Genomic DNA, 16,334 nt, shown 5'->3' with positions numbered 1-16,334 from the left:
TTCCCCAGAGTTTGTCAATACATAGTTTAAAGCCCACATCATCAAAGGCACCAGGACATTCAAATCTGGAGACATCAAGGCCAAAAAATGTTATACTCGAAACCCTAACATTCTTTCTCAATCCTTAGCTGTACAGTATACCGTTGAGCTGTCCTTTGTTTATTTTTAATCACATTTTTATGTTATATTTCAGTGGCTGTTATTTTGAGGCTTTTCTTTTATGATGGAAAGGCCTACCTGCCTATGAATATTTTAACATCGAAATGATCAGCATGCCAGCCTCTATATTGAATGCAACAACATCTACAGCGATTATAAAACTGGCTTCGTGAGAACAGAGCCAGAGTATTGCACTACTTTTCTGAATCTTGGAGATGGAACTGCGGTTGACCTTGTACAATTGTGACTGTGAAATATATCAATTGACTCAAACTTATATTTTCCACAATAGGTACATACGTAATGTTATGCTACGTATCTGCCTTGCATAAGATCATCAAGGGATATAAATGCATGCCGTTTTTGGAAGAGTAAGTTACTGATATGTTGCACTGCAAAATATAGTGGGAATGCGATATTGTAAGTGTGAAAACTGACCTCTTTTTATACAAACCATTTCAGATCACAGGAGCTACTATGATTATGGATTCAAAACTCGCATCAATATTAGTTTTTATTTTATTGCATTTCAATAGGTCAATTGCAGAGGTTAAATTGGATGCATTGCATTAAGTCAACTGCAGACTCTGTGTTGGGGTAAGGTGTGAGTGCCCCCCACCGTTTGAAAAAGAAGCCTGTCTTTGTAATAACATAGGGATCTCCTATATTTAGTGACTATATGAGCCGTTTATTCGGAGCACATAATTACAAGTGGTCACAGTACGTCTGCTCATGCAGTTCAGAGATGTCTCTTGAGAAGGGTGTATTTGTGGGATACAAATCTCTTGATGGACTGAGCGGTTGCCGATTTGGCGTGCGTGCGCAGGTGTTTGAGCTCGTGCGCTTCCCGCTCATGAGCCCGTACTACATCCACGACGTGGTGGAGAAGCAGAGCTTGATCTCCGAGTCTGCCATCTGCCAGCGTCTCGTCTCCGAGGCCAAGGACTTCATGCTGCTGCAGGACCGTCGCGGGGAGCTCGTGAGCCCCCGCACACGCCCCCGCTACTCCTCCGGTGGGTTGGCTCTCTAGTCCTGTCCACAACCCCCCCCCCTCCCACACACTCCTTGTGCCATAGGTATTGAAGCAGTTGAAGAGTTCAATAATGTGTTGGCACGGTACGGTTGTGCATTAGCCCTACACATGCCTCTTTTCACGTGCTGTCAGTTCTCCAAATTTCTGCCCGCGCATACTGCATGATGTGTGTGTTGTGGCATACCTTACTTTGCACAGTGCTTCCATGCATATGTGATTGCTTTTATTTTCAGTGAATAAAAAATGGGGGGCAACTGGCATGGCTTTTCAGCATCAGAGATAATCACCACTTGATTAATGGAGTTCCATTGTATTGCGATAACTACTACGTGTTATAATTATAGCTGTAATGTGTTATAACTTCTAAATGGTAAAAAAATGCAGCCATTTTGTTATATACAGAAATCTTGATGTTTGCTAAAACCGGTAATAAGATAAGAGATCACCGGGGTATGTAAATCATGTTAATAATTGTGATTATAGTTGCTAGTTTACTTCAGCTTCGGTCGCGTGCTTTTATTTCCTGTTCATACTTGGCAAGTTTATTCGTGGCCCAGATTCGCGGCCACACTGTCAAAGAAATACCTTATCGCCAATGTTTTGTTTCACAGCCACTGTAGCATATGAAGAAAATTATCTCAACCGGAAAGGGACCTCTATATATTGCTCACTTCTTTTTCTGAAACTGCCGTGTAGGAATCACAGAGGTGATCATCGCTGTGGGTGGCGAGGACGATAAGGTGGTGCTCCGTAGCGTCGAATGTTATGGGCCACAGAGCGGACAGTGGAAGGCCCTTGCCTGCTTGCCCTTTGCAGTCAGCAAGCATGGTCTCGTCGTCTCAGGTGAGTCACTGCCAACTGTTAAATAATCGTGGTATTGAGCACGTTCTCGTCATCACCTTTGTTAGCCATTGTCTTTCCCCAGGCACTTCATGCTTCTGGCGTGCTTCAGGCCATACAATTGATCGAATTACTCATCAGGTTTCATGTTCCGTTAAAGTACAGTTGTGTAGAGCTTGGCAGCACCCACGGCCGTAACTATTAAGTATCTCCCTCTGGTCTGAATTGAAAGAAGATATCTTATAGTTGTAATCTATATTAGATTAGTGGCCATGACTAAACGTTATTGACAAGCGATAACTGGCATCACTACCCCATTTACCAACCCACGTTCACCAACGTGATGAAATATGGTCAAACAAGCCTCATGACCAACATGACGTGGGGAAGCCTTAATCCAGCAGTGGATTGATGAAGGGCTGTACATTTCTATGAAAGAGTTTAGCCCATTGCAATTCTATTAAGTTTACATATAAATACACTTTTTTTTTTATAAATGTAAATCCCACACTCTGGTTCTTTCAGTAAAGTCACGAAGGTAAATAAATAAGATAATAAATACTACGTGTTAAACATAATTTTTTCGGTAAAGTCACATAGGTAAAAAAAAATGATAAATCAAATCACGACGTTTTGGAGGCAACACAAGCTTCCGTCTTCAGGTGGAACCGTCACAGCAAAATTACTGTATCACTGGATACAGTCAACTGTATCACTTATTTGAAGTCTTGTTTATTAAAATGAAATATTCATGATTGCTTTTTGATAATTATCTAATGTGAAATATGTTGAAATATCTTTGGGTCGCATTTTCCACTGGATGATATTGTACTTAATGTATGGCTCAGCATTGATGGTGGTTATGACAATGATACATACAATTTTCTCCTGTGACACTGCCCATAGGAAACACATTGTACATGGCGGGTGGGGAGTTTCCGGATGGCCTTGCCAGCCGGGATACGTGGCGTTACGACCCCAGCTTTGACACGTGGCAGGAGATGGCCCAGATGAACGTGGCACGCTCTGAACTAGGTATGATCGGCGTCGCAAATTTATGGCTGTGTGGCATTGTGGCTTGACTCACAATTGGGAGGTTGGGTGTTAGCTTAGCCCAACATTAATGTCGTCAATAAAATACACATTTTTAGAAGGTGAACAGTGGTTATTATTTCCAGACACTGGTCCTTACCATAGGAATGTGCAATTTCAATCACCAGGTTAGTACTGTAAAACAGAGATGAGAACGAATCTCCAATTCTAGATTTGAAGCTTTCGTGACTGCAATGATTCATATTCTTAGGTTTTTTCGGTAAAGTCACGTAGGTGAAAATATTAAAAAGTTAAATAAAATAAAAAATCACGACGTTTCGGAGGCAACACAAGCTTCCGTCTTCAGGTGGTACCGTCACAGCCACGACAGCTGTATCAAGTAAATGAGAGATTGTAGGAGCTACCACTCCGTTTATATAATGGTTGGAGAAGGTGGTGGGGCAAGGGCCGCATACTTTTTATTAATATGGTAAGGTGAGGCTTAAGACTAAGAATAGACTGCATAACAAAGGCTGAGCCTTTGTTATGGAGAGGTGCGGTTTATGACTCAACCTGTGAGAGGGAGACCACCACTAAACATGGTAAAACAGTAGTGGTTGTCTGTCAAATAAGATTGGCGAATAAGTGTAGTTAAATCTTTTTTGCGTGGTTAATCACATGTTTCCAATGATTACTCAGTTTGTAACCGTCATCACGGTTGAAATTATGTCTGTGTTTGTATATTTGTATGGCTTCGTGTACAAACCTTTGATGGTAGCCAGGAGGTTTGCAGAGAACCTTGGTCTCGGAAAATACAATTTCATGAGAGCCCACCGAGTTGTAGCAATGATCGGCAACGGCCGAAGAATCAGTTCTGCCGTGTTTCAGATCTGACTTGTGCTCGCGGACACGATCAGAAACATGACGTTTCGTTTCTCCAATGTAGCAATCACCACAAATACAACTCAATTTGTAGACTCCAGGATACTGTAAGTCAGGAACGACATCCTTCACAGATGGAATCAAATCACGGATTTTAGGCACTGTACTGAATCGGACTTGGATCTTATGTTTGTTTAGAATTTTGGAGATATTTTTGGTCACGCCTGCTATGTATGGCAACGTGATAGTTTTGGTCGGAGTTTCATGTGGCTGTTTCTGTATGGTGGGAGAAACAGCTTGGCGGATAGTGCGGTCAGAGTATCCGTCCATCCTGAGGGCCCGATGTACATGTCTTAATTCACCGGCCAGGTGGTGTTGGTCAGAAATGCCATGGGCTCTGTGGTATAGCGTTTTGATGAGAGAATTCTTTTGAGATGGGTGGTGGTGGGAATCCGGTTTCAAGTAGGAATCTGTGTGGGTGGCTTTCCTGTAGACAGAATGTCCCAAGGACATTAGGAATCTGTGTGGGTGGCTTTCCTGTCTACAGAATGTCCCAAGGACATTAGGAATCTGTGGAATCTGTGTGGGTGGCTTTCCTGTCTACACCACCTGGCCGGTGAATTAAGACATGTACATCGGGCCCTCAGGATGAACGGATACTCTGACCGCACTATCCGCCAAGCTGTTTCTCCCACCATACAGAAACAGCCACATGAAACTCCGACCAAAACTATCACGTTGCCATACATAGCAGGCGTGACCAAAAAGATCTCCAAAATTCTAAACAAACATAAGATCCAAGTCCGATTCAGTACAGTGCCTAAAATCCGTGATTTGATTCCATCTGTGAAGGATGTCGTTCCTGACTTACAGTATCCTGGAGTCTACAAATTGAGTTGTATTTGTGGTGATTGCTACATTGGAGAAACGAAACGTCATGTTTCTGATCGTGTCCGCGAGCACAAGTCAGATCTGAAACACGGCAGAACTGATTCTTCGGCCGTTGCCGATCATTGCTACAACTCGGTGGGCTCTCATGAAATTGTATTTTCCGAGACCAAGGTTCTCTGCAAACCTCCTGGCTACCATCAAAGGTTTGTACACGAAGCCATACAAATATACAAACACAGACATAATTTCAACCGTGATGACGGTTACAAACTGAGTAATCATTGGAAACATGTGATTAACCACGTAAAAAAGATTTAACTACACTTATTCGCCAATCTTATTTGACAGACAACCACTACTGTTTTACCATGTTTAGTGGTGGTCTCCCTCTCACAGGTTGAGTCATAAACCGCACCTCTCCATAACAAAGGCTCAGCCTTTGTTATGCAGTCTATTCTTAGTCTTAAGCCTCACCTTACCATATTAATAAAAAGTATGCGGCCCTTGCCCCACCACCTTCTCCAACCATTGTATAAACGGAGTGGTAGCTCCTACAATCTCTCATTTACTTGATACAGCTGTCGTGGCTGTGACGGTACCACCTGAAGACGGAAGCTTGTGTTGCCTCCGAAACGTCGTGATTTTTTATTTTATTTTACTTTTTAATGTTTTCACCTACGTGACTTTACCGAAAAAACCTAAGAATACGAATCTCCAATGTTCGTTTATGCATGGGGACAATTTCACTTTTAACTTGACAAACTGTAAACCAAGTCCTAGTAAACTCAAAGCCATACACAATTAAAATGTAACGGTCATACAAACGTTGTGCTAACTGCCCTGTACAGTCAACATTAAGTGTCCTGTATAATAAAAGTGTCAGTATTCTACACCATTGTCAATGCAGTCATTGAAAGTTTACCTAAAGTTGCACATTGTGTTAAACTTGCCAGACTCATTTCACGTTGCATGTTTGAAACCAAACACATTAGCTAGGATGATTGCCTGAGAACAGACTGATTGACCCAGATGTGGATAATTATTTCTTTAAATCTGGAAAAGGTGGGAGTTGACTTTGTAAATAATTCTACTTCATGTCTGCACAAAGAATACGGAATTTTGTCAGTATTTATTTAGTTAAAGAAGGATTGAGATGGGGACAGTCATAATTCGGTATGGTATCACAACTTTCATCTTGCTGCTCGAAGATACATTGTGTCTGAGGAATGTTGATTGAAGAGGTTTACATTGCAGAGAGGCAATGTTGCCATGGTGTAATGGTTATCACACTGGACTTACTATCCAAAGGTCGCTGTTTTGAACTCCTGGCACCGCAGTATTAATGGCTGCATTATAGTTTGTCGATTGGGAGGCCGCATGTTGTGGGGTTAAAGTGTAGATACTTCCCACCCCTTCCAAGACGTTTTGCCAGTGTGGACGAGTACGCCATATTACCTCTAGAGGGGCTGTAGTGGAGGCCTTTCCGGCAGCAGTGGCATGAACAAGAAATTTCAGGGCTGCACATTGCAGAGAATTAGCAATGGCATTGTCCATAATAAAGGTTTTTGGGTTAGATCGCGTTAATTATAAATATGTCGCGACTCTCCACCACCCGACACGGCCAATCAGTAAAAAATGTGTCACGTTGACAAAAGACAAATAGTTCACTACTTTAGCCCACCGGTGTGTTGAAGCGTGAATCCACAACATTTACAATTTTGAGTATGACGTTTCGCTGGTAATTACATCCAGCATCATCGGCGAATTTGCCAGAACGTGACACATTTTTTACTGATTGGCCGTGTCAGGTGGTGGAGGGTTGAAACACATTTATAAATAACGCGATCTAACCCAAAAACCTTTATTATGAATAATATTGGTCGCGAAAGCCTATGTATTAAAATGGCATTGTCGTTTGTAGGCCTGGCGATGCTGGATGGGTTCGTGTTCGCCGTGGGTGGGTGGGAGGGCTCGTCCCGCCTTGACTCGGTGGAGGGCTACGATCCCAGCACCAACTGTTGGCAGTTTGTGGCACCGATGCGCATGGCTGTGACCAGTCCGGCCGTGGTGGCTCTCGATGGACTTCTGTATGTCACTGGTAAGTCTTGTGAACACCTTGCCCTGAAAGATTGCCATTGCAATTCTACAGTGTTATTGAATGACGATCCAAAATTCTGCTGCCAGACTCATAAATTCACACATAAACGTGACCACATTACCCCCATACTGCAATCGCTCCACTGACTCTCAATTCAATCTCAGATAAATTTCATAGTCACCGTTTTCAAGGTTCACTATTTTCAAGGTTCACCATGCACTTGCCCCTGCCTACTTCTCCCCTGTCATCACACTCGACTCCCCTCCACATATTCTCCACTCCAGCAACCAAGGCTTTACATCAAAGCCCGGGGTCAACCTCTGCTGCCCCAATCGCCTGGAATTCTCTTGCCCCAAGCTATCTGTGTTCTTGACTTCCTGCCCCTCTTCAAAGACATTCTCAAGACATATTTTTCTCTGCATGTGACTTGGCCTCTATTATAAATAAACCCAACTGCAGTTTCTGTACAGCAGCTTGAGATATGGTCAAGTTTGGAGGTTATATAAATCCATAGTTTGTTTGCATTGTATGGGTTTTTTTTGTTGTTTCAGGTGGTGCCGTGTTAGAAGATGGTGATGGGATTGAGCTGGTCCAGGTTTACAACCCAAAAATGGACACATGGTCAGAGGTCCCCCCAATGCAGATCGCTCGTTCTGGCTCAGCAGCTTGCGTGCTCAAGGGCAAAATCTACGTAATAGGTACACAACCTACACAGAGGATCGTTTATCAGCATGTATATATGATGAAGTGTCTTTTTACGTGGTTGTATGTGGCAGGATTCAAGTGACAAGTGTATTTTCTCATCATAGAGATCATTAGCATATCCTTAACAACAGTAGTGATTCGGTATTGTATAGATCCTGTGTTTAAACCAGGATCTGTTGTAGTGGATTTGTAGTCTACATAGTGACCAATTATCGTGAACAAAACAACCATATACACTTGTGTATGTAATGCAAGTCATATATGCATTTATTTGTATTTCAATGGTTCGAGAATTGAACATCAATACAGATTTGAATGTGACAATATCTTAAAAAGAACCCCATATTCATGGCTGCTAATGATTTTGAGGATGGTAAATTAACAACAGACAATAGTAAGGTGTAAAGTAAACAAAGGCGTTTAATTACACAGCCTAATGCTTTTGAACAGGATAAAAGTTTGCTAGATCAGATCAACTTTGAAGACTACTATGGGGTACTATTTGTCATGTTATCAAGATTACTAAAATTATTTATCTCAGAGGTTTGATGGTGTTTTGTAAAATAAATGTTGTACACTGCCACGAGATAACGGTGGCAAGATGTTCACTATTTTGCATGGTATTCAGGAAGTCATGGTTCAATCCCGACCCCGATGTCTGTATATTTGGAGTTTGCATGCTCTCCCCCTGGTAATGTGGATTTTCCTCCAGGTCCTCTGGTTTTTTTTCCCTCCACATTCAGAAACATGTGTTTAGAGTATTAGGCTGCTATGAATTCCCACATAAGCCACTTCATTAAGCTGTCATTTGTGGCCAGGTCGCTTCTGAAAAAGAGCTATATAGCTCAGTGGGCCTTACGTGGTAAAAATAAATTGATTAATTTTCGTAAATATCTGCTTGCCACTTCTTGTAAAGGTTATAGAAACCGTGGCTTTTTGACTTCTTTACAATACATGTGATCTTGTTTTGAAGGTGGTTGGCATGCATCCACGGAAAACACCAACAAGGTGGAGTGCTACGACCCGGCCCAGAACTCGTGGCACATGTGTGCGCCCATGATTGAGCGGCGCTACCGACCTGGCGTGGCGGTGGTGGACGGCAAGATTTATGTACTTGGTGGAGAGGAAGGATGGGACAGGTGACATTTCAGCATAACCTCTCCAAACACAACTTCATTCACTCGCCAGCAGTACCGGTTGCATTGGCTTGAGAGAGCAAATCTATGCATGACTCTTTGCCTTTATTTTTTTCATGGTTAATATAATTTTTATTCTTAATCTAAATTGTTTTTTTCATATCAGGTTAGATAGAGATATATTTTAGAATTTTCAGTAGGAAGAGCCCAATGAACTCTGAGGTGAACAAAAATCACCATATGTGGTTAAACTAATAAAATAGCTCAAATAACCTGAACGGAAACCCGATAATATGAGGCTAACTTGTTTAATGAAGCGTTATTATTGCTCCTTCTATTATCCATAAAAAAAACTGTTTTGAATTACCAATTCATAAAAGCTGCACTTTACACTTCAGTGATTTATATTTCCCATGGCCAAACTGTTACAGGCTAAGTACACGTACAAAAAGGGGGTATAAACAAATAAACTTATAACGTGTACTCTGCCGTTCTATCTCCACAGGTACCACGACACGATAGAGAGGTACGATGACCTGACTGACACGTGGGAGATTGTAGGAGAGATGCCGACCAGCAGAAGCTGGCTGAGCTGCGTGTCGATTCAGATTCACCAAGACATCCGCACTTCCAGCCCCGGCAGCGCTGAGCCCTATGGCTACGAGTAGCTTTCCTCAGCAGCAAACAGCCCTGTCGTCTGCACCAAATCATTGTTCCTTGGTCTGTACTTTCCTGTGTTGGCGTCAGCAATGTTTTGTTTAACTAGTTGGGTATCATGCCACTACACACGTACAAAAATTAACATCACTGAAACGTCAGGTTTTTTTTAGCTAATGTATAGCATTGTTTGATTTGTAGGTGTGCTTTATGATATGGAAATTGTCATTGTGTAGTGTACTGTCTTGCCAGGGAAACATAAATTGTCTTGGTATGGGCAATGGTTAACAAGAAAAAAATGTTGAATTTATCACGTTAAGTTGTGGTTAGATTTGCAGGCATGAAATAATAGCTCAGTAGAAGGCTATATTTCCGCATGAAGAGAGAGTCTTTACCAATTTAATGTTCCTATATTGAACTGGTTTAATTTTACTAAAATACACTTGCCTCTATGAAAGGAGAATCATGTTTAGGAGGGTTGGAAGTCTAGTCGGTGTCACTAATACATTAGACAATCTTTCGATTATAAAGAGTTGATAGAAATCCCTTGAAGTTAAACCTGTGTTATCAGAAAAAAACATAAAGCAGTCAAGAAAAAAATATATATGTTCCGTGGATTTTTTTTTTATCGGGTATAACTATAGTTTGTGTTTACATGGTGTGTTTAGTACGGTACTTTATTTTTAAGTGACTTGTGCTTTAGAAGCACCATATAGGGTACACCGTTGACACTTTGGAAAATATTTCCTTGGTGGCAAATTGTTTGGGAGAGAATACTGTTTCACACTGTGAGCAAGTTATCTGGGTATAATAAGCTTGCTCGTAAATGTTACTTGTTGAAAATTAAAATGCATCTCTCAAAATGTATTATGAAATGGTTGCCTACAGGCAGCAGAAACTTCTTGCATATGAAAGTATGAATAAGATCATCAAAAGTCTTATGTCCAGTTTAGTTAGCCAGAAAATGGCTTCAGTTAATGTGCAGTCGATTGCTTCAATGCCCCCGTTGAATGTTTAGTGTTCACATTAGCCTACTAACTATGTGTGATGGTCCGACCGACAGCATAGGCTTACCCGAGTTACCATCCCATCTTTAGCAAAGCATCACTATGCCCTAAATATGTCATGTATTTCGTCTTAGTGACTAAACCACGTGCAGTCGTACACTTTAGACACTTGTTAACACATGCATTTTGAGTGGTCGACCATACAATTAATATATTTACTGAACTGCCTGAACCTTATTTAAACGGATGCTAATCTCCATCCCAACTACGTGAATTTATTGTATGTCGTTTACAGGAAAGTTATCACAAGGCAGTTGCAGTAAATGGCTCACTCGTGCAAGGAGAATAGTGGTGTTGCTTTACAAACTTTAATTCCTTAACTTCATAGATTTCAGTGTTCACTTTTCCTTTTGGTTTGCGAACGGTGTGTTATGTTTCAGCCAAAAGGATATCATTCTCGTTTTTAAGATGTACATTTAAATTCGGGACTGACTTGGATATAATGTTTTTGTCATGAAGACTTCAGATGCCTAGGCATGTGCATATTAGCCTTCAATGCATATCATTTGGAGGAACATTTAGTGAAACAGAATTCCTTCGAATTAGCAATGAATGTAACTGAATGCTATTTAAAGGCAAATTTATGTAACGTAAAGTGTTTAAATAGTACAAATGAGCATTATACAAAAAAGTAATACCTTAAATTAAACTCCATAGTACTGTTTGTCAGTTACATTGGTAAGGAAACTGATGTCATACAATCATAAATAATATATTTTTAATCTTGAGAATTTAGTAGCATCTCAGCTTGTGAAGAGCAAAATAAAAATTCACATGGAGTATTTAAAATGCAATTCATTCTAAATATGTATATGGTTAAACATTTGCATATACCATGTACTGAAAATTGTCATGTCTTATTCGAAGCATGTGATAGACCTTAAGATCCATTTAGTTTGTAATCAGGAACACAAAATTTGCCTGATTAGATTTTTGCCAAATACTGCAGATAATTTTCTACACATTTTAACATTGTGGCCATTTATTTCCGTCATTACTAAGCATCCTCCATACCACCTGAAGCTTTTCCATGCATTCGTATGTACATTATTGTCTACATTTAATGTTTTTTATCCATTTGTTCAGTGACCACTTCTAGTAAAGGTGTCACAGGTGGCAGCACGAGTTCCAATATCGACCTGCACTCTGCTACTTTTATACTTCATGCACTCTCATGTCAGTGCTTTTGACAGAAGAAAACAAATGAAAATGCTCAAATGGGTGGGAAACAAGACCATAAGTTTAAAGCTGCAAGGAGTAAACATTAAACATTGTCTATTTAAAGGAAATTACCCTCTTAAGACCAACCTGTAAACTTTGGTTCTCCTTAATAGTTGTCATTTTAAACAAAGTATTTTATCATTCAGTTTTGTAGTAAGCTGCCCATACACTACTTGTTATTCGCATACCCATACATTTATGTTGTCTATGGTTGTACAAGTGTTAGTAGATGATTTTTTTTATATAAAAATTCGAAATGAAGATCTCATTACACCTATTTGTGAAATCGAAATGCTTGCACTTTACTGCCTTATATATAAAAAAAGTTATTTTATGGATATTACTATTTAGGCACAAGCTCATTTGAAGGACTGTCATGTTTGTGGCTAATGCAGCCAAAGCAATGTAACATGAAGGCTTTGTTGACTCCGTAAACTTGAGGACAAATTAAACACTTGAAATTAAAACTGCAATAGAGGCGTCCCTTGCGTAATGCCCTGCCATATCGGGAATTTGCAGCTATGCCATTCACGTTCTAGGGACATACTTCACACTTGGGCGAATCATTTTGACAGTTATGCCCTGAAAAAAATGTAACATTAAAATTTGTCAAAGTAAAAAAAAAAAATTTCAATTATAAAAACTCCAAGTAAAATATGTGCAGGTTCATCAATTTAAATTACAATCTGATGCCGTCACCGCGGCATGGCAGCGTTCAATGTCTGGCTTAGGTGTAGCCATCGTAAATCTCCGGCTTCTATTTCCATCGTGCGTGCTGCTGTTAGAAGCAGCCCACGGAATCGTTCAAGAAGCCCTGAAGTTACTCATTAAGTGTTCTTTGTAAGGAGTAATATGTCTCAATATATTATTCAACTGGTCATTTTTGTAATGTTAATATTAAGTACTGTATTGGATTTATACGTATTGTGTAAACCCATGGCTAAAATTCCGAAATTAAATCATACTTTTTTGGGTTCGTACAGCGCGATTTGACTTGCGCACGCTGTTTTTCAGGAACGCATGTCACGTTATGCGAGGGACGCCTGTATTTGCCTTTTAGTTGCATGTAAACTTATATGACTAAAATGCTGTCTTTGGATATGCCCACTAAATTAAAATGTTCCTAATACTTTCTTCACTGGCAGTCTGATGAGCACGACAGCTGGAACAAGGGCTTGTGCCTTTAGAGATGCGGCAATGATCTGGTGCAACTAAATAAAAGTAGTACGTGGATGAACGGTTGTGGTAGATCTACCAAAAGATGGATGGGTTAACAGAAAAATAGTGAAGATAGACTAATCAAGTGACTTCGTTTGCGATAGTCTTTGAAAAACGGCTTGACCTGTGGACGAGTGATGATAAAAATGTGACCTTTGAGTTACCCTATTGAAGACTGTACACATTGCAGTGTTATTAGCATTATCTGAGTTGTGTCTCTATGCTATCGCTATTAAGACTGTTTTCTTGATCGAGTGTGTATATTTGCAGGCACTTTTAATCAACAAATACAGTGACATGGAAATATAGGTTTTTCATATGCGGTATAATTTTTGTAAATTGTTGGGAATATTTGTTGTAGTATATTTCAGAAGAGTATATGCGTGTATTGTACATACCCATTCTGTGTTGTGATCTCAGCTGTTTTCTGGAATGGTCCATCTCATTTTAAATACAAAATGCTTTAATGTTATTTTACAGTATTGTCTAATGGGATATAACGGCCATGATCATCAATAAAACCGAACTGTTGAACCCGTTTTTTCAAAGTTACAATAAATGAACTGCTGTAATGGTAAGTGTGGTTGTATCATTTGTATTTGTTAACATAATAAATTGTTGGAAAATATCAATATTGACTTGCACATTTGAGTTTCGGTTGTGAAAGATGTAAAACTATTTCGAAATGACTGGGACATGATTTAGGCTGACATTTTTGCCACACAGACACTGCTGCACAAAGTCCTGGTGCAAAGGTAAGGAAAAACTGGTGCTTTGAAAAATAGTTAACCAATTTGTAGTTCTAGCCTTAACTGACCTACGTATGGTTACTGCACAGCAACAACAGCCGCCATTCTGCCACTTAAGTGACGGATGATGTAACCACTCTGCCTACGCCAGGTTAGGTGCACGTTTCAGCCACCTGAAGTATCAGAAGCTTTCTGGCACAAGGCGACAAGACAAATCCAGGTGTTATGGGCTAATTGTCCGAGTTGGCTGACATGCACAAAGTGCACTTTCCCGCTGCCAACACACTCATTAACCCACTGCATGGACCCCCAAAAACCAGATTTGGTGGCGGCAGTATTTTTCAGAGATGCAGCAGTGCTTTCACCATAGGATTGTGTTTGAAGTTGCTGCTGGCGTGTCGCTGAAACAAAAGGCATGGGGCCGTCGATAAATGACTTACGCAATTTTGGCCGATTTTTGACCACCCCTCCCCCCCTCGTCACACGGCGTCACAAAAAGTCAGACACCCCTCAAATATGATGTCACAAAGCTCTGCCCCCCCCCCCCAAACCATATTTCCATTTTGACAATAAAAACATGCTTCAAATCAAATTTCTATTTAAAGCTTTCGTGAATGCAGGGATTCATCTTCTTGGTTCTTTCGGTAAAGTCACGTAGAATGGAAATAATTAAATAATACAAATAAAACATAAAATTATTCTCACGACATTTCGGCCACAACGCAAGCAACCGTGTTTTGTGTCATTGTCATGCTGGAATACCCATGCACGACCCATTTTCAATGCCCTGGCTGAGGGAAGGAGGTTCTCACCCAAGATTTGACGGTCCATGGCCCCGTCCATTGTCCCTTTGATGCGGTGAAGTTGTCCTGTCCCCTTAGCAGAAAAACACCCCCAAAGCATAATGTTTCCACCTCCATGTTTGACGGTGGGGATGGTGTTCTTGGGGTCATAGACAGCATTCCTCCTCCAAACACGGCAAGGTGAGTTGATGCCAAAGAGCTCCATTTTGGTCTCATCTGACCACAACACTTTCACCCATTTGTCCTCTGAATCATTCAGATGTTCATTGGCAAACTCCAGACGGGCATGTATATGTGCTTTCTTGAGCAGGGGGACCTTGTGGGCACTGCAGGATTTCAGTCCTTCACGTCGTAGTTTGTTACCAACTGTTTTCTTGGTGACTATGGTCCCAGCTGCCTTGAGATCATTGACAAGATTCTCCCGTGTAATTCTGGGCTGATTCCTCACCGTTCTCATGATCATTGCAACTCCACGAGGTGAGATCTTGCATGGAGCCCCAGGCCGAGGGAGATTGACAGTTCTTTTGTGTGAATAATCGCACCAACTGTTGTCACCTTATTACCAAGCTGCTTGGCGATGGTCTTGTAGCCCATTCCAGCCTTGTGTAGGTCTACAATCTTGTCCCTGACATCCTTGGAGAGCTCTTTGGTCTTGGCCATGGTGGAGAGTTTGGAATCTGATTGATTGATTGCTTCTGTGAACAGGTGTCTTTTTTACAGGTGTAACGGCGTAAATACTGCAGGAAACGAGTTGACGGAGGCAGCACGTATTTATTGTAACACCCTACAGAACAGTCATCTATACAGCCTAGGAACACAGCCTACGGCTACGCGTGCCTGACACCGGCTACGCTCTCAGGTCCTCCGGCTGAGTACTTCCTAGAGGAGGCTATCTGACCCGACCTAGCCAGGGTACGGGTCCCAACCACTGGCCCATCAAACCCGGCCCTGATAAGGACGTCGGGCCGTGAGTACCCAGGGTCTCACCACTGAGCCACACAAAGTCCCGGCCCTGATAAGGGCAGCGGGGCTAGGGGTCCCAGGGTCCTATCTAGCTTGCTCCGTCTTCATTCCTCACTGGCTTCAACGACTCCCCGAGCGCTCATGCGCACCGCCCTATATAGCCCTCTGCCCCCCGAGGGGCGGGGCTAGTGCGGACGTCGGTGTAGCTACCCATGTAAGGACCGTGATGTAGACACCGGCTACGCGATGGCTCGCTACATCCCGGTACGTACCACCTCTACACAGGTAACAATCTGAGATTAGGAGGACTCCCTTTAGGAGTGTGCTCCTAATCTCAGCTCGTTACCTGTATAAAAGACACATGGGAGCCAGAAATCTTTCTGATTGAGAGGGGGTCAAATACTTATTTCCCTCATTAAAATGCAAATCAATTTATAACATTTTTGACATGCGTTTTTCTGGATTTTGTTGTTGCTATTCTGTCTCTCACTGTTCAAATAAACCTACCATTAAAATTATAGACTGATCATTTATTTGTCAGTGGGCAAACGTATAAAATCAGCAGGGGATCAAATACTTTTTTCCCTCACTGTACAAGTGTAGTGGCATAGCGCTGGCTGCTGGCAGAAAAGGGGATCTGCCGCGTACGGCAGTCCTGACATCAGCAGGCCCTGATAGACACGAGAAGGGGAAAGGTCACAGAAGGGGCCCACCAGGAACTCGCAAGTAGGTTCCAGAAAGGGGGCATGGCCGGGGGCAGAGTGAGGCCATGCTACAGAACTTTCCATGAAGGATATGTTGAAGAAACCATCCCTCCAGCACCTCTTCAGTTTGTGAACGTGATTGACAATGGTGCAGATATAACATCACGGGTTAAGGT

General features: G+C 41.6%; 1 protein-coding gene across 9 annotated transcripts in view; it reads left to right on the top strand.

Moving 5' to 3' along the window:
* Window positions 1-13,561, top strand: part of LOC133345453 (kelch-like protein 3) — a 43,152-nt gene extending 29,591 nt beyond the window's left edge. For all 9 annotated transcript variants that reach the window (XM_061556263.1, XM_061556229.1, XM_061556204.1 and 6 more), the window contains 7 exons: window positions 986-1,172; window positions 1,889-2,035; window positions 2,939-3,067; window positions 6,759-6,935; window positions 7,487-7,633; window positions 8,614-8,779; window positions 9,282-13,561. In XM_061556263.1, coding sequence (XP_061412247.1) covers window positions 986-1,172; window positions 1,889-2,035; window positions 2,939-3,067; window positions 6,759-6,935; window positions 7,487-7,633; window positions 8,614-8,779; window positions 9,282-9,444 — 1,116 coding nt within the window. In that variant the 3' untranslated portion in view covers window positions 9,445-13,561. The remainder of the gene's footprint in view (window positions 1-985; window positions 1,173-1,888; window positions 2,036-2,938; window positions 3,068-6,758; window positions 6,936-7,486; window positions 7,634-8,613; window positions 8,780-9,281) is intronic.
* Window positions 13,562-16,334: the final 2,773 nt, after the last annotated feature.

This window comes from Lethenteron reissneri, chromosome 3, assembly GCF_015708825.2.
Source record: "Lethenteron reissneri isolate LAM-NWPU_2019-01 chromosome 3, ASM1570882v1, whole genome shotgun sequence".
Taxonomy (NCBI): Eukaryota; Metazoa; Chordata; class Hyperoartia; order Petromyzontiformes; family Petromyzontidae; genus Lethenteron; species Lethenteron reissneri.
This window is presented reverse-complemented; position numbering and strand designations above follow the sequence as displayed.